General features: G+C 47.6%; 2 protein-coding genes across 6 annotated transcripts in view; one reads left to right on the plus strand and one right to left on the minus strand.

The window, feature by feature from the left end:
• Window positions 1–10,445: 10,445 nt before the first annotated feature.
• The window catches only part of LOC135904141 (vasopressin V1a receptor-like), a 68,077-nt gene continuing 54,789 nt past the window's right edge, over window positions 10,446–23,733 (minus strand). For all 5 annotated transcript variants that reach the window (XM_070536031.1, XM_065434765.2, XM_070536034.1 and 2 more), the window contains 2 exons: window positions 12,119–13,007; window positions 10,446–10,936 (listed from right to left, as the gene is read on the minus strand). In XM_070536031.1, the coding sequence (XP_070392132.1) occupies window positions 10,532–10,936; window positions 12,119–12,913 (1,200 nt within the window). In that variant the 5' untranslated portion in view covers window positions 12,914–13,007 and the 3' untranslated portion in view covers window positions 10,446–10,531. The remainder of the gene's footprint in view (window positions 10,937–12,118; window positions 13,008–23,733) is intronic.
• Window positions 15,998–16,657, plus strand: LOC139054122 (tigger transposable element-derived protein 6-like). The gene has a single exon (XM_070530711.1). It carries the CDS (start codon window positions 16,001–16,003, stop codon window positions 16,655–16,657), a length of 657 nt encoding a protein of 218 aa, XP_070386812.1. The 5' UTR covers window positions 15,998–16,000.

Below are 23,733 nucleotides of genomic sequence, written 5' to 3' on the forward strand. Positions count from 1 at the left end.
ATCACTAATACGCGGTTACGCGGAACATGGCATGCGGTCAGTGTTACTTCAGGGTATCAGATTGCTGGCGTCAAATAGTGTCACTAAATGTAGTCACGAAGCGAGACTGCGCAGTATGCCAACACTTTCGCATGTGCGAAGCCCAGTTAACCAAAGCGTTTCATAAGTGATAACTAGAGCGATCAGGCCGACCTCTCAGCCTTTCTAATAAGTTATCTCTCTCAACTAGAGCACGAACCTGGCGCTTGTGGCTTGCTAAAGCATGTAATGAGTGCAGCCCAGCAAGCCCGGTAATGACGGCATGTTCAAGCGTATTTGGGCTGACTTTTTTCTTTTTTGGCTTATTTTACGTCACAAGCTCGGTACAGAATCCGACCGGTCACATTTTGGAATTTATTTACTTGGTCGAACGTTGCTGTCCTATCATTAGCTAGCGTTGTTGACATTGTCGATGGAGGCGAAGTTAGTGCCGTTGACAGCTGTGGATGTAGTGGTCCCACTTTGGCTTGACTTACCTTTGCTGAAGGTTATAGCGTCCGTGTTGTGTCCTCCTATTTCGTTTTCGCCTTTTCAAAAGCTTTAGACCCGTTACTCTGCCATAACAACAAGGCCAGACATCAACTCTAGTCAAGGGGTGAAGATACACGCAATAACACGTTATCTAACGATTGAATATCTTGTACTGCTCCAAACCTGTAAGGCGATTATATTGTTTTAGTCCAATGAGCAGTGGCAATGTTTACAAAAGGCCGAACCGGCCGCTCTGGTAATATGTCTGCCTAAGGCAACACCTATGATCGATTAAGAATGGTGCGGGTTCACACCTGCCGTTTCAGTGTGCATCAGGCGGCTGCGTATACCACGGATTGGGGACACGCGCGGGATAGGAAGGAGCACAGGAACATTAGCACGTGAAGTGCTTGAAGCCTTTCATATTAAGAAGAAGGGAGATGGCCGCGTCAGTGTGCCTTCCGTGTCGCTCTACGAGAGTGAATCCTTATTTTTAGCTAGTGCTGCAAGAAAGTTTGTTTGCGCGTGCTGCGCTCTCTGCGTTATCGGATCTCTGAAGAATGTAGATTACTTTGAATGGTGTGCGGAAAAATAAACATCTGGGGAAAAAAAAGTATGGCGTCCTATTCTGTCCCTCTTGAGTATGCTGCCACTTACATTACGCCACAGACCTTTCGTTAAAGCTACGCACCAACTTGCCCAACGTTACACTCTATAGGAGGGATTCGCACTAACGAAGAAAGAGCGCGAGCGAAATGGAAATCAGGCGCGACAGTCGGACGTACTAATGTCCTGCGCCGCGACGGTGCTCGAGACTGTTCCGCGATCGTGGTCTGAAGCAATACCGGCTAAGCTGATGACATGCGTAGTGCCGCAGCCGGTGCTCGCGCAGCCTCATTTGCATGAGCCGATTAAACGACGTCTAAGCTCCCGACCGAGATTCGCAGCACTGAACTCGGGACGTAGAACAGAACGTACGTTGGAATGGATATTGTTCGATATTCCACTTTTATTATTATTTGTTAGGGTCCTAAAGGACCCTAATAAAGTTTTTCATCCATCTATCCATCCACTTTACGCAATAGCGAAAACATGGCCAATAACGAAAATAAACGCAGTCATCTTTAAAAAAAAGAAAAGAAAAAGGAAAACTGCAACGTATATGATCCCACCGTTCGAGGGACCAATGTACATAATTATTGAGATAGCTTGCGGAAAACTCGCTCCTAGCCTTTCTTAGATTTATGCGCTGAAATATACCGCTCTTTTTTTCCTAGTCAACCCCCGCACTACAATGTCAAGTAATCTCTGGTTTTGGTTTGCGCGTCACGGAAACGTAATCATCCGTGCTCGTGTTCCCAGCCCGATTTTAATGATGGCCCTTTTCCTCCTTCAACAATTTCGGTTCGAAACTATAGTATATACCCGTGAAAAAATTCTCAAGCTACACATCGCAAGCAAGGAGTAAAAATTTGTGCTCATGTTTCTGATGTGCTCATGTTTCGTCGCAGGTTGTCCCTAGCGATACGTAGTGGTTTGCTCGCGAAGCCGATTGCGTTCCTTGCGCAGGCGATCGCATGTTCAGACGCTACCGGTCTGGGCTCGCTCGTGCAGGTGTGACTAACTGGCATGGTCATTCGCTACGCCACGAAAAAAGCACTGGTTGAACTAACCGCTCTCGCTTTTAGAAAGCCGGAGGGTATAAGCTAAATAAAAGGAAGTGAAGTAAGTCGAGTAAAGTAAGCCGAGTAAAGTTTTTCGCTGAGGAAAGTAAGCCGATCGTGGAGACAGTGTAGTGGTAAGCTAGGCCTACCCGGTAGATGGTGTAATTTAAGCTGGGACCAATCATGGATGTGATGTAACTAAAGCTGGGCTGAACCCCGAGACTGTGAAATCAAAAGTGGTGACTCGGTGGAGAAATTCTTTCATCCTGCAGCTATGCACGATATATACGGTGTCCCAGCTAGCGTTAGCCAAGCTGTTAAAACATAAAAAAAAAACAAATGAAGGAACAGTGCAATACTCGATTTTAAGTCGTACAATGATCAGGCGTCCGGCCTCTGGTCACAGAACAGCCCAGGTTTTATAATCGATCTAGTACCGTGCTTCTCTAACCATTTCTTTTTTCTTTGAAGAGCTTGGCTAACGTTAGCTGAGACACACGGTATGTGTCTTCGCATGTGGTTTATGACGCGAGCCGACCTCGCAACCAGTGCAATCCTGATATTCCTGATAATGCCATACCACTACAGTAGCTGAGGTGTAGCACGTAGACATAACCTTGCCTCCTCCTCCTCTGGCTTTGGCGTCGGTGTGGTGGTGGCTGCCCTTGCTTACTGCCCATACTTATTACAAGAACCTCTGTCTTGTTCGGATTTTCACCGTGTTTCAAGCGTTTCGGCGATTTTTAAACCAACGTACAGACTGCCGACACCACCCGCCCCACCACGTGACATCACTTCGCTAACCGCTTAAATCTAATACGGCAAGAAAGTCGAGGCCGCCTTCGAAAAAAAAAGAAACAAAAAGAGAATAATAGCTGGACCTATGGACCATTCGCCTGCTTATGTGAGGTACTCCATGCTATAGCTTGTTGCATATCAGGTGCCCTTCTATCAACTTTAATTCCCAATACCCCTTTCCACAGTACAGGGTAGCCAGACGGTTTTACGCTGGCTAAACTCGCTGCCCCCACTTTCCTTTTTTCACTCGCCCCTTTATCTTATTCCTTTTTATTCAGTTTACCTAACATAACGTTCTAACTAGTGAACATTGATTTATGCTTTCAATAATGACTGACGCGTCTATTTGCCTCGCTGAGACGTTTTTGGAACTTATAGACTTTCAGGCCCGACTAACCGAAAAACAGTGGGACAGGACAGAGCGCTAGCGCTGTGTCCTCTTACTTTTTTTCTCGTTAGTCTTGTTCACGCGAGTAACTATATGTCACAGCAACTGCACCAACACCAACTAGCCCAGTTTTCTGCGTTAATGACTTTCAGGCTGGCCTCTCTCATTAATGCTTGTCATTAATGGCTGGCCATTGTCATTAATGTCCTTAATGTCTAATGTCATTAACGGCTGGCCTTCTCTCATTAACGTTTCTCTCTCTCTCTCTCGCTATAAATTTTCGTCGCGATCAAATAAGATATCCGTGCTAAATAAAGGTCTAAAGCAGAAAAGAGAATGAGCAGCTCTCAAGAATGAGCGCGGAATGTATAGAGCGGAATGTGTTACGAAGACACACACACAAAAAAAGCCACACACACACACACATTCTGCCATAAGCGACGACGACGACGACGAGGGCCAAGGACTATCGAATTTACGACACCGTGGACGCGGAAGACACGACGGACGATTTTCGCTTCATTCCACGTTCATTCCCTGCGTGCTTCAGCTGCACCACAGTCATGCGAGGCAATTTTCCGGTACGTGGGACAAAGACTATACCCACGCACTCGGGCTCTTTGGCGCGATCGTTTCGACACCGGGAAGACGAAGAGTATGTCGTGGTGATGGTAGGTGCGTTGTCAGTGCAGTTCTATAATTGGTGTAAACACGAGAAAAGAAAAGGATAACATGAGAAAACCGACCATCCCTACGTCATCAATAATAAGCCGTTGCGTCGAAGAAACCTAGAAATTAAGTTGAAAAAAAAATAATAAAACACGAAAGAAAAACATCGTATACTTACTGCTGTTATACTTGTTGCTGTGTACAGGCGCAGAGATTAACAGCATGCAGGGGATATTGTGCATGCCTTTGGGTGCTTCCAGAGCGAGACGCGTCCGTGACATGCCGCGCTGTGATGAATGCTGAGCTGACGCTGTGGCAGCCACGATTTTTCTTCTGTTGTCAGGGCGTCAGAAGAGAACACCGCTTGGAGATTTCGGTGTTGCGCACTTGCCGGTGGCGAGGGTCAGTGGCGGAAGGGCGATGACAAACAGGAATATCACTTTGTCTCTTTCTCTATTACTCCCCCCTTCCCCTTTCTTTTCCGGCCGCTCTAAAAACAAGGAAGAATGAAAAGAAAAGAAAGCAAGAATATATATATATATATATATATATATATATATATATATATATATATATATATATATATATATATATATATATATATATATATATATATATATATATATATAAAAATAGTTTTAAGCAGTCACTCTAGGGCACATGTATAGCATTGACGAGTTGAAGCGCCACACGTCGACGCAGCTAGCGCACTCATCGCGCATGCGTCACTATTGAGTCGAGAGTTCAATGAGGCAGTGATTCATTTTACTACATCTTACTTCGGTTGTGGGATCCGCTTGCACGTCTATGGTTACTTCTAGAAAAAAAAATAAGAAAAGAAGAAACCCGGGAGGCAGCTCCCGATGGCACGTCCGGTAAGCCAGTGGATCAGTTGCCTGTATCTCCGCCTGGGAAATGGCACGTCCGCAATCGGCGCGTGCCTCAGGGAAAGTCTAAAAGGCTGTTTATAGTGCATGTCGTCTTATTCATCACACATGCCTCCCCAGTATTTCTCTTTTCGCATACCGAGCGTCTTCGAAGGGGCTTTATTACTGGCATATGAGGGCTTTGGCATGGGCCGATGCACGTTAACTTCGTATCGCAACCTGCGCGCGTGCGCACGCGCACACACACACAAACACACACACACACACACACACACACACACACACACACACACACACACACACACGCACGCACGCACGCACGCACGCACGCACGCACACACACACACACTCACGCACGCACACGCACACGCACACGCACACGCGAGCACGCGCACGCGCACGCACACGCACACGCACACGCGAGCACGCGCACGCGCACGCACACGCGCACACACGAGCACACACACACGCGCACGCGCACACACAAAACGAAAAGAAAAACTTTTCAGTCGGGCGGAATAACGAATTGGCGCAGTTGAGCGTGCAGGCAACACTGAGGCGCACGCGACCGCGTAAAAGCATGCCAGGGGAATCACGGCGTCGCTGCTTTTTTTCGACGCAATCAAAGCGCAGCGTGCGTTGAGCCGAAACTCTACGTCCAGCCCTACTCGGTCTGCGTCGTCCATTATAATTTCCCAGCTTCGAGTCCGGAAAGGGACGTGCGACCATACACGATCGACTTCCAAAAGTTAAAAAAAAATAACATAACTGCCGGAACGCCGTACTTGCGCGTTGGCAATGTGCCGTATATAAGAAACCCGCATGCCCTCCCCGTATGAAGCAAGAATCCACCATAAATAATCGAGTCAGCGCCATTGTTCGCTTGCACCGCTATTGCCGAGTTATTGCCCGGGTGCGAGAAGGTTTACCAGCAAACACACAGCACGCGGGAGGCCTTGAAAGAAAGACACGCATTTTCGTATCGGCCTTATAGCTCCGAACGATCATTACTCACAGTAGGCGCGCAGGCTTGTACTCGTCTGTGCGAGGCCATCAGTAAATGACCTGGCCAGATGTCTTGACGCTCGTTCTATATATCACGGTCTCCGCAACGCTGACGCAGTGCGCTTGTCAGCGCATTTGGGACACACCACAGCGTAAGCGAGGGAGCGGCGTTACTGGGAGGGGCGGGAGGGCGGAGCGTGCACGAGCGCCATGTCCCTGCGTCCACCATGGTTTACAGCTGGTTGTGGTCGCTGTTTCCTCATTCTACAGGTTAGACCTTGCCCTACCTATTTGTCATCGCGCTAACTGCACATTACCAGTTTGGTTATGGCGAAATATCACTGCAAGGAAGGAGATTGATGATTAAGTATCATAAGCCGTGGACAACCATGTATACAACGAATATTCGAAATATAGGACCGACCCTCAGCGCGTTAATCTAAACAGATGTCGCTATGCTTCATATTAGTTGCCCTGCATTGTCGGGTTGAGTGCACCGACAGCACTGAAATAAATTGTTTGAGGCAAAACGAAAAACAAAAAAGCTATAAAGCTAGCTCTGCAGATGTCAGAATGAGGCGAAGTATAAGTGCTGCTGAACACGAGACCTGGTGTGTTGAAGTTCGTCCTTTGTTGCCAGCGTGAATGAACCGGACTTAGAAAAATGTTCAGGATCAATAACCTTGACCATAGGCTGTAGTTTGAAGAGAACAAATAATTTATGTACGAAAAATACATGCTGCTGGCGATAATGTGTTCCAAAAGGGGGAAAATGTGACACAGAGCACAGGCCACTATATACATATATATATATATATATATATATATATATATATATATATATATATATATATATATATATATATATATATATATATATATATATATATATATATATATATATATATATATATATATATATATATATATATATATATATATATATATATAGTGGATGGATGAACTTTATTGTGGTCCTTTAGGGCGCGCGGGAGCTAGCAGCGGGCCGCTCCCACCTCGGGACAGAGAGGCCGAGCCTCTCCACCGCGTCGCAGGCCCGTTGGACAGCCCATAACTGTTCTTCGAAGCCATAGTGGATTCAACGTCAAATCCAACGAACGGCGTCTCATGTTCAAGGATTGCTTGATTTGCTTGCGCACGTGTCAGCATTTTCGCCAGTGCAGTAAGTTTTGTTGGTTTTTACGCGTGTGTTGATTCCGGTGAAAGCGGTGGGTGTGGGTGACATCACGTCCCCGATATTCCCAACAAAACGACGGGCTTCAGCTCTTGCCCGTCTAAGGTCCTTGGCCTTTCTGCGCAGCGCTACGCGGGACACACCAGAGCCTCCCTTGCTTTACAATCGCTTCCAGGAATTAACACTTGTAGAAGACACTCAGCCAGAGCCAGAGACAACCACCCAAGCAAACCCGTCGTATTATAAGACGCTGATAATTAAAAAAAAAGAAGGACAAATCAGTTTATCGTTCTGCTAGCAACACATTGAATAAGGCTGATGTAGCTGAATAGCAAGATACTGTTGTCTTGGACGCAGAGATAGCGCTGCTGCCACGGCAGCCGGAACTGTTGCGCGAAAGGAAAGCACGGGTATCTACCCACCGGAAGGAACTCGCAATGACGATGCCGCCTACTATGGCCACGTCTACCTTGTGATTCCCGCCAGCGCGAAAGGAAGCCCCTACCGATTTGGCCACGTGGCCGCTTGTACTTGACACCCTGAATAATTTGACACAGCTGATTCGAACAAGTATTCGGCATGGCTAACTGTCCACGTACAGTTAGTCGACTACAGCAGTTTTACAATGGAACTGATGAGGTGTCTCTAACAAATTAGAAGAACTAAAGTAAAAAAAAATATAGTTCGGTTAACTTAATGTGTGGGCGTTGCTTCTACAGGAGTCTTATAAACTCTGTGCGATTCCACATTTCATTAGAAATTATACCGCTTCCATTCCAGATAAGCGAAGAGGTTCCTGAACAGTAAAACCTGGGAAGGCCGACGTATACATCAATTCAAACGTCCCTCAAACACCGATAAACCTCGATAAACGGTGCACACAACATCAAGAAGTGGTTCACTGGTTCCTGCTTTAATCAGTCCGGCCAAAACATCATTAATAGTGGTCTGATTTTATGGGAAACTACTCAGCACAAGCCTCAATCTCGGTTGGTTGCACTACTTCCGGTCCGTATATCCAGAGGTTCTGGTTTTTGTTAGAGGTGATTTTAATGCCCCACGCACCTTGTGGGGCTATGAAAATGACTCAAAAAGAGACAAGCGAGTCTACAAAGTCTTCGCAGATTCAAACTTCGTCCTCCTCATTCATCCAGGCTCCCATTCCGACAACTCGATCTCACGCGCCGGACTTCACTTGGTGGCATGGTCCTTTATCTCCTGCTACTCGCTGCAGCTGAAGGCCTAAAGCAACATCAACGCCTGGACATGACCGTCTCCCGTATGAGCTTTTTAAGAATTTGAAGGTGAGGCCACTGACACTTTACTCCAGGTTATGAATAGCGTATGCATCGAGGGATCTCTCCCACCTGAGTGGGAGAGATCCCACTCAGGTGGGATTTCTCAGCGTTGTTCTCTCAGATCTCTCAGATCTCAGAGTTGTTGAACAGTGGTTCAACAACTAAAATAAAGGCTATTATGCTTCGCATCCTGGGCTTAACCTTAGCTAAGCCACAGCCATTTTTTTTCAGGCATAAGTCTACATTTACACTGGTCGGAGTGTACAGCCAGGTATTGTATCTTAATCAATAATTGATTATCTGTACATTTATTTGCTTGGTTTCGTATTGCCTGGAGCATGCTTCTTGTACCTGTATACGGAAGAGATGCTTTTCCAATAAAAATGTCGTAGTTTCGCCGGAAAGGCGAAGCATCGATTGCGATAGCAAATTAGCAGACAACCATACGAAGTGAGGATAGTACTTTTATCGACCGTGTAATCTTGTAGACATTCGCTTGCTAAGTAAATTAATAAGCATGGTGTCAGCACACAAAGCAAGCATGAACACATCACACTCGATGGCCGCGCACACTCGCCGTCAAAAAGCTGGCGTGAGGAAACGCGGCAGCAGCAGCGAGCGAAGTGACCTTGGTGCTGTCTATTGCTTCAATGCAAAATGAGAGCCGAGAATACACAGCACGCGCAAGGCTACGAGCCGCCGACGCACCTAAACTCTGCCACATAACAGTTGCAGCCGGAGTAGAACGTCGCCTCCTTCCCCCTACCCTCGCCCCAGTGCCTCGCAACGTCGTGTGGCTCGCGCGCGACGGAATACGGCGCGCTTCCTCCGTGCGTTCCTCCCTTTTGAGTGGGCGAGGTTGAGTCGCGATCATCGGCCGCCTAGCACGCTTTCATTCGCGTGTACAGCGTAAGGCATGCGGCGACGGTGTTATCGCCCTCGGACTTTATACGGAGCGTGATGGTGACGGCAGAAACGTACCTGGAGTGTCCATATAATTGCTATCGCAATAAAATTCAGTTCCGAGTCCGCGTCTGGGTTGCGTTTTCCACCGCCCCTCTTCCCTTGTGCGCTGCCAGTAGGTTCGCAAAAACAAAAATAGTTGCGCAGTATGTTGAATGTTTATACGTGTTTTTATGTGACGCTTGTGCATTGTCTATACACTGCCGATAGCCTTACAATTTACATTTTTTTGGTCCATTAATATCTGTAGACTTTCTGCGAACAACCACTTAGGTAGACTATGAACCACAATATACCAAAGGAAGTATACTCGTCAAAATTTTTTGTCTATATACAGTACACGGACATGCAGCGAAAAAGGCAAGAAGGCCAGGTGGTCAGCAAGAGGTCTATAGAGACATTCTATAGCGTCGTTATGCTGACGTTTCTGTTTGATTGCATGGTTAAGTAGGCCGCGGCTCATGCCTTTGAGGGCACACATAAGATAACATCGATACTTTGTTGTTGCCAGACAGATGACGGCCATGAATGACCGTTGTGGAGCGAGGTGACAAGACTAGAACAGAGGCAAATTAGTGTCTCTAATACTCTTAACAGTCGAAAAGATCTGCAATCTTTTGCAGAATAGCCAAAGGTACATGACAGCACGGATGTATTAATTAGCTACAATAGGTTCATTAGCACTTATTTGTACGTGAAGCTGACAGCTCCTTTGCCGAATATGTGTGCTTTTGTGTTGGCACTTAAACCAAAAACACGGACGCTGCCAGGCTTTGGTAAACACCGAAGAGCTGCGCTCACGGTCCAGTTTAATTTTCATGCCTATACATGATATTTTCTTCCTTATAGACTTTTTTCTTTCATACTTTACAGGCTTCCGGCGTTGCATTCTACTGAATGCATTGGTGGCGCTTCACAAGGAGCTGGAAGGTACCGTTGTCTCACGGTGCAGATGCAGAATAATAAAGAATAATAATAATAACCATAATAAAAAAGTACTGTCCCATAACATCACCAAGCGTCACAAGGCGTATGGCAAATTGTCAGAGAGAGTCGTCGGGAGGTGCAGGAGCAGTTCCGCCCTTAGTTCGCGGGGTCCCCAATGTCCGGACGAAGACTGCTATCCACAAAAAGCATGACAAGATCCTCCGCTGTCATAAAGCGCTGAAGTCCGTGCGTAACTCTGGAGATATCTTTCCGTTCGTCTCCTTTGTGGACACAGTAAACACGGTCGAGTGATTCCTGACCGAGGTCACGTAGTGCTTGGTGCCACCACCGAAGCTCGAGCGACCGTTCCCGAGTTCGCTCTCAGCGACGACGTCTCTACGGAAGGCCATCGCGAAACGCTTCCGTTTTGCGTTGCCCTTCTGGAAGCACAGGAAGATGTATGGGTTGATGGCGCTGTTCGAGGCAGAGATGACTCCGAAGAGAGCCACCAGGTTTCGGTCCAGAGAGACGTCCGCGCCTCCGAAGGCCAACACCATCTCCTGGACCATGTAGGGAACGTTAGTCACCAGAAACGCCGCGAAGACTGCCGCCGTCAACTTGACGGTCTTCACCTAAGAAAAAGCATGGGAGATAGGAACGCTATATCAGTTGTGAACGTGACTCGTTTTTCGCAATGATGACACTCCAGTGCAATCTTGTCGCCCTTTAATCACCGGGTTCACGTCGCATGCTGGTTCATATCAGAAGAGAAAATATTTGAGAAGAACGAGTTGGGCTCCTTAAATAGTTTCTTTCTGTTACCGAGGGAAGGGAAGCGTAGCAGGGGGCGGCAGAAAGTTAGGTGGGCGGATGAGATTAAGAAGTTTGCAGGGACGACATGGCCACAATTAGTACATGACAGGGGCAGTTGGAGAAGTATGGGAGAGGCCTTTGCCCTGCAGTGGGCGTAACCAGGTTGATGATGATTCTGTTAACTGAACCTGAACTTGTGCTAGTATTCTGATCCATCACAACGTTCGTGTTTAATGCCCGAACACTACGTGCGAGTTTGAAATCATGTTTTCACAAATGGCGCAATTTTTCTATGCTCCAAGCTCCTGTACTGAACAATAAAATACAGAAACATGATGCTTCACCAATTATACACTCACCGCGGTGGTTTAACGGCTATGGTGTTGCGCTGCTAAGCACGAGGTCGCGGCGGCCGCATTTCGCTAGGGGCGAAATGCAAAAATGCCCATGGTCCCGTGCACGGGGGGCTCGTAAAAGATGGTCAAAATTAATCTGAAATCCCTACTACGGCGTGCCATATAATCAAATAGTGGTTTAGGCACGTAAGACTTCAGAATTCAATTAAATTCACCAACTTTGCATAGAAGCGTGGTATGCCATTTCAAATGCTGTCATTTACAAGGGTGCACCCCATGCGTCGACCCTACATTAGCCTTCAGGAAGAAACAACAAATGAGCCGGGTACCATTATGAATCTAATCACACGCAGAACTAGTTTACGATACATATTCCAAGGTAATTTAACACAGCAAGCACAGAGACAATGCTCTCCTTATATCGTCGGTAGGCCTTACTGCTCTCCTTTTGTATAGTCAGTGAACATTATCATATTTCTATGCAATACGATGAAATAACGGTGACTTCCGTGAAAACACTTTAATGCCCTGTTGTACAAAATGTGATGAGTTAGGCCGCTTACGCCAACGCAAGGGTCAGAAGGCAATTAGAATAAAAGAATAGCAAGCATCAAGTCAAGCAGGAATACAACGAAACTGCCTCACCTTTGCCATTGGCAAGGACGAAGCCGTCTGGTGTCGCTTCCTGAAGGCCAAGCTCTGGTGCCAGATCTCCATGAGGATGCGACCATATAGGCCAACCAGGAGCACTAGAGGGAGCACAAACACGGCCAGGAACACGAATGTCATGTATAGTTGTCGAGGCAGTGTCGAGGCAGTCTTGCGCGCATAGAACAGTGAGGCACAGTATCGAACGCCCGTGGTGGCCTCCACCACACGGAACACGTACAGGTTGGGCAGTGATGGGATCAGCGACGCGATCCAGGCGGCCGCCGCCAGGCGCCATGGCGCAGGGCACCTGGCGAGAGGGTGCACGATCGCGAAGTGCCTGTCCAGCGCTATGCTCACAATCATGTACGTGGAGGAAGCGAGTGCGAACGTCTGCAGGACCTTGAAGACACGGCAGAAAGCGTCGCCGGCGATCCAGACGCGACCCATGACCTCCCAGACCATCTGCGAAGCCATCGTCACTGTGGTGACCAGAAGGTCGGCCAAGGCGAGGTTCAGGAAGAGGACGTGGGCCTTCTGGTAGCGACGCCGACGGTGGTTGCGCAATAGGCGCCAGCAGACGACACTGTTACCCGTGACCGAGAATGCAATCATGATGATGATGACGGTGATGCGGACTTGGCTATGGTACTGCGGCCCGAGGACTGACTCCGGGCTGGCATCGCCACGTCCATTTTGGCTGGTCTGGTGAAAGGAGAGGCTGGAAGAGGTGTTGGTGAGGACCTCCGCTATGGCGGCATGGCTGGGGGCCTGTGGGATGCTGTCGGGCATCGCTCAGGTGCTGCACGCGTCGCCAACCATGAGGTCAGCTACTCCAACTTTGTCCGTGTCTTCGGCGTCTTGGACTCTGATGCCCGTTGAAGCACTGCAAGATGTAAAGGAGGCGAGCAGACGGACACGTTAGCCATAGCATATCAGCACCTAAGAAGAATTAATTTAACAGGATAGTTTTCTAGAAAGTTGCCATCGTTGCAGTAAGAGGTAGAAGTAGTCTGTTGACGCAGCCAAATCGGTCTGCTATTGGCACGCATGCTTAGGGTGTTAACCACCTTCAAAGACTAATATAATGGCACGCGAATTTTATTGTGTAATACCCTGTAATATGTGAACACAAAATCAAACGCATAATAGAACACAGCGTTTTCATCTTACCGGACAGTGGAAATGACACATTTCGAGGGAAAAAGCACTGCACTTTCTCTGCTTCAAGGGGTTCTTTACGAAAAGTATTTTTATCTGGTTTCGGATACTGTGGCTGCAAGCTCAGACAAAGGTTCGAGGCCATGTAGAATATGCGTCCCCCGTGTATGACAGGTGTATCCAGCTTGAGTAAAGAAGGCGTCATTATGACCGCGCCAGTGACAGTACTTAATCACCTCTCTATAGAGTTGAACCACTAATATGTTACGTGTTGATTAAATTGCCGTAAAGGATCACCCTCTACATTGCTTGCTCCAATTGGCATTGAATGAAAAAGCTGATTGGTCGACCAAGAAGGGTTGATGACTTTTCACTAGAATTGCGACTACGTGATCAGCGAAAGCGTTCGTATGACCAAACTGAGTGATTACTGTGGTAAACTTCTCTCCTTCCACTCTGGAACGGCCGTAAGTCTGTTGAGCTCCATTCAAACTGTATTCTTTCAGAGCTGTTCGTTGGTAGTGCGGAAGAAGCGTACTCAGACGAGTGTTAACAGCGGTTGGGGGGGGGGGGGAGATATTCTGTAAAGGTCCACCTAGTGGACTGTCCATTTCGGCCGCTGCTGATTGGATGCAGCTCCACAAGAGAGGAGACGAGCGGCCCTAGCCAATATTTTGAGGCAGAAAGCTGGGCTAGTTGGTGGTTATTCGTATAAGGGGACATTGCACTAGCGCGTGAAAAAAGACACGGACAGGTGTGTCTTTTTTTCATGTTCCTGTCCGCATCCTTTTTTACGCGCTAGTGCAATGTCCCTTTATACGAATACCTAGCCAATCAGCAGCGGCCGAAACGGTCAGTCCACTAGGTGGACTCTTACAGAATGACTCCCCCCCCCCCCCCCCCTCCGAACTTAAGAAGAAAAAACAATTGCCAACCCTTCCCCTACTGGAAAAGGGGGGGGGGTACGCCAAGCTTGTACTGCGTGCACCTGACCTTCGTCACGGTTAAGTAACCCACAGGCAACGGTGCCGGATTGCTCCGGCCTCCCGCTCCCTCAGCTTGGGATCGTCTCGATGCTGTCGGATTGCCTCGGCTCGGGCGGCCGTAAAGGCGCGTTTATAGTGCGACGTTATCGGCGCGCGGGCGAGCGTTGCTCGACGCCGGGCGCGTTGGACCAGTCCGGTTACGTTGGCTGCGCCAGTGTGCCGGACATGCGCCTCCTCCATTTTTCAAGCGAAGCTCGTATTGGCTGACAAGTGGCGTTGTCGTGGTCGCGCAAAAACCGAGTTGCTCCCAGAGAACAGCAGCTGTGGGAGAGGGCGGTTTGATTAATTGCGCCGGAGCGCGAGTCATTAGCAAGGATTTCGCAACCAATCAGAGCCGTTTCGTTTCTGCCGGGGAGGGAAAGGGTAGGAAAGAGCCTTGCGCGCGCTGCATCGGCTTTGTTTCTTGTTTTTTTTTGATGCGAAGCATATTACGAGAGCTCAACCCAGCTCCTCAGGCGCGGCAGTGTCGCCATGAAACCACGTGACACGGTGACGTCACGACACAGGAGAAGTGGCTTTGGCTCAACTCTTGCAAGACGGGCTGGGTGGGAATCGAACCAGGGTCTCCGGAGTGTGGGACGGAGACGCTACCACTGAGCCACGAGTACGATGCTTCAAAGCGGTACAAAAGCGCCTCTAGTGAATGCGGTGTTGCCTTAGAAACGCGCTGTTTCTAAGGCGTGCGTCTCTTGCTCAGGCGCACATTTCGTTGCCGCGCCGAACGCTGCTTTGCTCGACGCTCACCGCGTCCAATGCGGGGCGCGTAGTCGCTGCCCTGTAGCCCATTGTCTTACACCCCTTGGCGGGTCGACGGGAACGCTGTCGCGTTCCACTCTTGAAGGCGAAGCAGAGTAACGCATGAGTTGTTTCTTCATTTAGCCGAACCAAATATAGCCAAGCAACAGCAGTTCACCAGGCTAAACAGTGGTTCAACAACTAAAATAAAGGCTAGTATGCTTCGCATCCTGGGCTTAACCTTACCTAAGCCACAGCCATTTTTTTTAAATTGAAATGAATATTAGGAGAGGTTGGCGCCTTTATGGTGGCACCGGCTACCCAGCTTGTCTTGGCCTTGTCCTGATACTATTCCCGCTGCGCCTAAATCGCGACGTCGCAGTGGTCCCGCGCAAGTCTTGGTGCTGGCGGGCCCGACGCGTCCGCGTTTACATCCATGCTACGAACAGGTCGGGCTGGGTCAGCCTACCCCATGCTGTCGGGCTTACTGATCCCGACTCGATGCTTGTACACCCAACCGACTAGCGTTTGCATGAACATGACAAGCATATTCAAGCCCGACAAGCCGACTCAACCCACTTCTGTCGGGTTTATGTAAATGCCCTTAAAGACGAGATAAAACTTGGTGCAAAGCGGCCAAAGTCGAGAGTATATTGTGCAGCATCGAGCACAACTGTTGCTGAATTGTGTTCGAACTTTTATTTACAGTCCAGCCAACTTATAACAGCCGCAGATATAACGAACGCTCGCTTAGTACGAACGAGGGCGGTGCTACCGTCAAAATATATATTGGGGCAATGGCACAGTGTCTCACATAGAACGAACTGTTGTGGCCTGAACACCCGGTTAGAGCGAACGCGAAGCTGTCAGGCCCCTGTAGTTGACCGAGCCGATGGTCAACTACAGTTGCCCATATCCAGCGACCGAGCCGCTGGATATGGGCATCATTCATGCGTTCAAGGTGTGCTACCGGCGGCGCGTCATCCAACGCTTGCTGATCGCGATTGATGCTGCCATGCCAGTTCGCATCAGCTTGCTTGCCGCCGTGGATATGTTGAAAGCGGCGTGGATGGAACTCACCACGGAGTGCATAGAAAATTGCTTCCGCAAGGCGGGTTTTATGGGCCCAGGCACCGAGGACGCCATAGATCACCCACCGGAAGGCCGGTCGCACGAGGACTTGTGGCAACACGTCGTTGACACGCAGCTGGCCGGACCTGACGTTGCCTGGGACGATTTCGTTTCTGCTGATGACGACGCCGACATTGCGGAGCTATGCACTGACGAAGCTATTGTGCGTGAAGTGCGAGCCCTTCCTGACTGCCCAGAGACCGACGAGGACGATGACGAGGATGCTGCTCTACCACCGGTTGCTGTGAACGCTTCAACCGCGATCGGTTACATCGCGTCGCTTAAGGAACTCGTGTGCAGCAGAGGCCTTGGCGATGAACATATTACCGCGCTGGAAAAACTAGAAACGGCAGTGATGCGATCAGCTTTGAAAAAGCAGACATGCATCACGGATTTTTTCAAAAATAAAGTGAACTTTCGTCTCGCTTGCTCTTTTTTCCCGTATAATAGGTGGTCCACTTAGTACGAACTTTCGATACAACGAACAAATGCCACGTGACGATCAAGTTCCTTATATGTGGGCTGGACTGTAATTCAATAAAAATGTTTTAAACACGCGCAATATTAATTTTACTGTGAATAATAATTAAATTCTCAGTTTTACAACCAGTATCGACACGAGAGTACTCCCTTCAGATGCCGAGGGAGGGCCCCGATCTCCCTTGCCCAATAGTGTTCCTGCATATGCTCCCGCAGGGATCAGAGTTGCGCATAACTTTTCCGGCGCCACTCGCACCGCTATTCGCCGAGCGCTATCACGTGGCGCAAAATGACGCCCAAATGCTCAACTGCGCCTCTGCAAAGCCAACTTTACGGGCGCGGCACCGACTCGTTTCTGTCAGTGCCATCGCATAGTAAACAACATAGTAAAATATAACCAACCTTTCAATGCCTCCCTGTTTCGCTCTCCTTCTCGACTCACGAGAAACCTCACACATAGTAACTTTAATCTGCCACCGAATAATAACATCTACAGTGAAAGATTGGTGCAGTTTTCAGGAGCCAAGGTTTGGAATGCTTTACTCCCAGAAATAAAACAGTCCCACGAAACAAATAAAGCATTAAGAACATACTTTTTGAGCCTTATTTGATCTATGTGACAGTCCTTCGCGGTTTGTGCTTGTTGTACAGTGTTGTTCATTACAGATCTTTATTCATTCTCCTGTAAAATGCATATTATATTATTTTCTCCTCATTGTATAGTGTACTTTGGTCTTTCGCCGTGATTTTGGGCTTTTTATTTTACACAAGTGTTGTGTCATTGCCATCGTGTATTTTTGTTTCTGAACCCCCCACTAGCCTCTGGCTATGGGTTCAGTCAGTGTGTGATAAGTTGTATGGCAAGAGTAGAAATAAAAAGAAAATGAAATGAAAAATGAAATGAATTGCAATCAGCGGAATGTCGCGAGCGTGCGTGGCACCAATCGGCTCCGGATTGCAGGTACGGTATTCGACGATATTAAGTCCGCACCGTATTCGACGATATTAAGTTCATGATTTGGGTGAACTGATAAGAAACGCATCATTTTGACACTTGTATTCCAGTATGACGGGGTGCAGCGCACCAAACTGCACATACCGCACGGAAGGTGGCAAAGCTTCTTACGCGGTTCTATGCGGATGGACGAGACCGGCCGGCTCCGAAAGGGACCAGGATATGCGAGGTGCGTTCGCCTTGTTTACAGAGGCGAGTTCGGCTTGTTTTCACTAAAGCAGCATTTATCTCGAGTAACACTCCTGTACGCGCTGAAATGCGTACGCCTGGCATGAGACGTCGTTCGCTTGCGCAATTTTTGGTGCATATGTGCAGCGCGACACAGACGCGGGACAAAGAACGAATTACACGTCTGTGTCGCGCTGACATGACTGTGTCTGTGCCGCCAAGAATGTTATTAACTTACCAAATCGCCCAATTGGCTGTGTTGCTCGTGCGATTGTTCTGACTATGCGGGTCTAGAACAGTGTGTTCAAAAGAGTAAATACTAGAAAATAAATTTTCTTGCTGCGCCCTAGTTTTTCTCTACGCTGTTTTTATTTAAATTTTTATTCGTCGGCGTTCTGACTTTTCAAGTAAGGTCGATTGATGTGCTGGCGTTCATTGTGTTGTAGTAAGCGAAAACATCATGCGTTGACGCTGATGAGACAGCTGTGATAGCTTCAGCATTTACCGCCCGCAATATGTTGCTTGTTCGATCAGCCTTAGTCGACGTGATGAATGTGAAATTACTTTTGTACATCTAATAATCACTGTGTTATAGTAAATTAACCTGAGTAGTATGAAGAGATAAAGAAAAAATGTGTTGTCATATTCGCAAGTTTGCCATATTATGTGATTAGTGCAACAAAAATACCCTTTTGTTACTCTTAACTTGTTACCTTTCTAAAGGCTTCGAATTCTGCCCAAAAGGCTTCAAGAACCAGCACTCATGCCCTGCTATAACCAGCCATCGCTCATCCATTCCCTTGTACTAAATAAATTTGATCTAGAAGCTCGTGCATCTTGAATCTTTTTCCACTCGCAGATTTGCTGCTCCGAAGCAGCTCTTAAGTTTCCGACATGAATAGTAAAAAAAAAAAAAAAAACTTTGCATAAAATGTGCGCATGTGAACATTTGAAATGCGTTTAAATCTACGTGTCTGCACCGCATATATCGAAAACGTGCAGCTGCTGTGAACGATGGTTAGTGATGAATGACGATCACGGTTAACGGTCACCGACATAATTGCAGGCACGATAGATCTCTTGGCGACGATCATTATTCGTTTGGTTTCGGCAGCCAAAATGTGCTCACATAATTGTCCACCACACGTGTGTGAAGTTTTCTTTAAACACTCTTTAAAACATTTCCTACCTTCCGGCCTCCGCGAGAAAACTTCATATGCATGCTGAAAAGGATTGCAGCGGTTTTTGTTGAAAGGTACTGCGTGTTTGCACGCAAACTTTTGAGCTGTTCGAGCCACGGGCGTAGTGAGGATTTTATTTCGAAGGATCGGGGAGGGTCCTACTCCTTATATGTACGTTCGTGCGTGTGTTTGTATATGTGCGTGTATATATGTGCATGCAAACTAAAAATTTCGGGGGGTTGGCACCCCTCCGGCTACGAAAATCGTTCGAGCTTAGCCTGCATTATAAAGCGCCATCTTGCTCAGCGCTTGCGAACAATTGCCGCATGTAGCTCGCGACCAGCAGACAAAAAAGCAAATGGAACACCGCGTGGCATTTGACTCCTGCGCGCGCAAGGACTGGCTTCACTGCAGAACTGGAACATAAAGCGGACCTATGCGCAACTCTGCTCCGTGGGGGAGCATATACAGGAACACTATTGACTAAAAGCCGTTGCGCATCATTTTATCCATGCGGCCTTTTGTAATTGGCTTGCGTATAGACGGCATTACCGCAGCGTGTTTCTACTTTGTTGCTTACATTACTGAACTACTGGCCCATTTTTATTTCGTGGTTGAACGAGCAGTATACAAAACTGTTATAATGCCGACTTTTTATCTATTAAACTACCACACCCTGGCGCAACCACGCCGGAGGTCGGAGTGGTTAGTGCCTTACTAACCGGAATAAGCAACGGTAAAAAGTGCAACAAAAACGAGAACGAAGCGTTGTTTGATCCGAGCGTTGCACAGATGTATAAGTGGGAACCTCTTTTGTGGCTAACCTCGTTACAGTGCACAAAGGAACGGACTCTAAACTGTGCTGGGTATAGGCACGACCATCGCCATTTGTCGGAGTAAGGAATACTGGTGCACAAGTCCCGGCCCGTCATCTGCTTAACTTTCTTCAAACGCGTTGCTGCGATGCTAAAAGACATGTGGGTTGCCGTGACAAGCTGTAATTAATAAATGTTACCTCTGTGAAAAGAAGCTGGCAGCGTGTGTGACGGCGGCAACTCATTTTACAGCGAAGCTGCTAGCCTCTACTTGGTCGGGATTATTCGGGGCGGCGTCCTCACGACAGAAAAAAAAGAAAAAAAAAAACATTCAGCGATTGAAGTGAAAAGTGCGTACATTCTTTGGTATCGCGCACAGAGCATACAGCACAGCATTCGTTTCAGTAAAAGACAAGCACAAAACAAGCTTTCAATCAGCATAATTGATGATAAGGCACTCCCGCTAACAATGCGAAGCACGTAGCTCTCCCTGCATACGTTTCACTGTTGCAGGTTGCGGTGGAGGGTGACGTCACTAGCCTTTCATAAGGAAGTTAGCTTAGCGACTGATTTCATTGTTTTTGTATCACCGCTATGGGTCAGTATCGCATAGTTAGGACTCCAGAGGAGCAGCGTGAATACGAGGAGAGACAAAGGGAAAGAAGAAACTCCAATGCGACCAGCGGCGGCATGCTGCCACCGGTCGTATTGCTGTGGAATTCCAGCACAGGGGAGGTCCGCACAACCACAGTCTCCTGTGGCTAATTAATGCGCCGGAGGAGTAATTGAACAATAAAGCCTTGCATATCACCCTAAGCAGTTTTGGTGGTTTTGAACAGCTTCACATCCACTTTCACAGGGCCGTGATGGCGAGTCAATCTTTCGTTTAGTCAAGCAATTCATAACAAAGATAGATCCGTTCCAACAAACAAACAAACAAACAAACAAACAAACAAACAAACAAACAAACAAACAAACAAACAAACAAACAAACAAACAAACAAACAAACAAACAAACAAACAAACAAACAAACAAACAAACAAACAAACAAACAAACAAACAAACAAACAAACAAAAAACAAACAAACAAACAAACAACTAACTAACTAACTAATTGCCTGACTGGCTAACTAACCAACAAAAAGGATACTGAAATAATAGACAAATACAAGTCGGACTGCGCTTACAGTTCACAAAAAAGTTAAAAGAAACACATGCGCACATCAAGCGTACAGAACATTTACGAAGCGAGTAACGACAGGTTGTTTTAAAAACAGAATGAAAATTAAATTGGAGCTTAGAAGAACTTGTTGTTGGGCGAGTTGGTGCATATTGGCAAGCACTTTTATAACTGCGCGAACAAGCGGCCTGCGACACAAAGTGGCCTTGTGCGCTCTCTTTCTGGTCGATCGTTTGTTCGCGCCGTTATAAAACTATTTTCTAAACTGAAGCCACATCACAGGCAGTTCCCAGCCAGTAATACGCTTTTGCGGTTCACTTGTTGGCTATGGTTCCAACATTTTTTGCCAGTGGGAGCTGTCTTCCGTCCTGAGCGCGCCGTTTCTTGCATATAGTTCTTTTATATACGTCAGCATGGCTACTGCAGTGCAGCCGAAAGGGGTTCAATATCACTGAACTGTTGCGCGCTTCATGTTTGTGCGCCCTCTTTAAATTTATTCCTTTCCTCGTTTTTTTTTCTCATCTTCCGTTCCCTTTATCCCTTTGCCTTTGCAAGGCTTTATGCAACAGAGAGCTAGCCAGCTTACCTCCCTGTATTTACCTCTCGCTATTTTCTCTATCTCTATATTTTCTGAAGCGCTTTTGTGTAGCAATGAGCTTGGAGCTTAACGGTCGGCCTGATCACGCTGAGTGCCCTGGTTCTGATGGAATTGTTGAAAATTCGCCTCACTTTAGAAGGAAGATCGCAACTGCTGCGGGCGTATGCTTTGCCCACATTTTAGGTTTTCGCGATTCTCGCGACGCTGTCTCTGAAAGTGACACGCACTACGGCGTCGTCTTTGTGCCGAAGCAACCGCATCATCAATCTTTTTTTAATGCGCTGTAAGTTTCTTCAGTGGCTGTCTTCTTTTGTGGAACGAAAGTAGACCTGTTTTGATCGAAAGGACTGGCACAACAAAACCCGGAGTCTTAGGATGGGCATGTGTTTGAAACGGTCAAGCATCACAACTATCAAAAGGTAAAAAAGATATAGTGCAAGAGCATAAACTATTAATAATAACTGATGGACAAGATTTTAAATTTCGGTTTATCGCTCAAGTGACCCGCGTCCTTAGTTTCTCTTGATGTTTTTACCGCGAAGAACTGTGTACGCGGACAGCAGCCGATTCCAGAGTTGTACCTGAGAGACCCATGTAATGTAGAATGAGGACTGCAGATAAAAGAAATAGCACATCAAGCAAAAGAGAAAATAAAATAGAAAGAAAGCCCTGGATTACTGCATCCAGTAGAAGACATCTAGCGAGAGTATGTAGCCTGGTTCCACGCGATACGCACGTCTCGTACACTAGTTCCGTATACAATGCTTTCAAAACCCACAGACGACGCAACGTTCGAAGCCATTAACAAGACTCCGCTAGAAGATACACGATGCGCAGCTTCGCTTCCCATTTCTCTCCTGTTGTACGCGATCGCTTAGAGAAAGACTTTGAAAAACAACGGATACTCTCACAGCCCAGCGGCCGAATGGACTTAGTGCACCAAGCGGCTGATGCGAAAACCTGAAACACACTTCGAAATTACATTAATTATGGGGTTTTACGTGCCATAGCCACTTTCTGATTATGAGGCACGCCGTGGTGGAGGACTCCGGAAATTTCGTCCATCTGGGGTTCTTTAACGTTACCGAAATCTAAGTACACGGGTGTTTTCACATTTCGGCCCTATCGAAATGCGGCTGCCGTGGCCGGGATTCGATCTCGCGACCTCGTGCTCAGCAGCCCAACACCATAGCCACTGAGCAACCACGGCGGGTAAAAAAGCACCCTGCAGGTTTTCGCTTTGGGCGCGCGCGTTTAACGCTAGCTGGTGCGCGTTACGACTGATCGACGCAACATTTGTTTTAGCTTCTACTGCTGAACCGCGCGATGTCTTAGTGCGGAATCGCTTTTTTAGAGCCCAGCTCTTCGGCGCCCGTTCTTACGGCAAGCGTCAGGGGCGTAACCGAGCGAACGAGCACAGCGAAAGATGAACACGAACGCGGAGCGCAGCGGGTGCTGAAATACACGAGGAGGAAACCGGAGAGGAGGGTGCAGCGGAACCGTGAGGTGGAAAGCGGAGGAGGGTATGGCGAAAGCGTGATAAGAAAAGCGTAGTGCGGCTACTACGGCCACGAGATGGCGCCAGTGTAGCCCGTGTCGTCTGGCCGGGAGGTCTTGTTGGCGGCCCCTGCTGTGAATCTCGCCCGTGCGCCACCCACGCGCTGGCTCTCGCGATCTCCAGATAAACGAGGGAGTTGCGCCGCACTTCACTCCATTTGCAACGTGCCGAACGAGACAGATTGTCCGCGCCCTCCATTATATCGCGAAATGAAAGCACGTATAGAGCTGCGCTCAAATTTCGCATTAGGTAGTATTGCAATCGTCGCTGAAATTTCATTGAGTAAAATAAATATGACTGCGAGCGATCTTGACAAGCTTCCTTCAAACGTGCAACACGCAAGTTCATAAAGTGGACGCAAGACGACTTGTGAAATGAGGAAATGTTTATCTTGCTCTGAAAATGCATGTTCCGCACATTTTGTGCGTTCACCCAATCTTGTGGAACCAAATAAGCAGCAGTAGTTCCCGCACAAAGCTCCAACAGAGGGCATCAGCTGAAAAAGTAAATTACAAGTATGTGACATTTTGATATTTAGACCTT

The sequence above is a fragment of the Dermacentor albipictus genome, chromosome 1 (genome assembly GCF_038994185.2).
Source record: "Dermacentor albipictus isolate Rhodes 1998 colony chromosome 1, USDA_Dalb.pri_finalv2, whole genome shotgun sequence".
NCBI lineage: Eukaryota > Metazoa > Arthropoda > Arachnida > Ixodida > Ixodidae > Dermacentor > Dermacentor albipictus.

Bases quoted from the DNA above. Each gene is read 5' to 3' on its own strand.
- LOC139054122 (XM_070530711.1), top strand. From the start codon at position 16,001: ATGGGCATCATTCATGCGTTCAAGGTGTGCTACCGGCGGCGCGTCATC.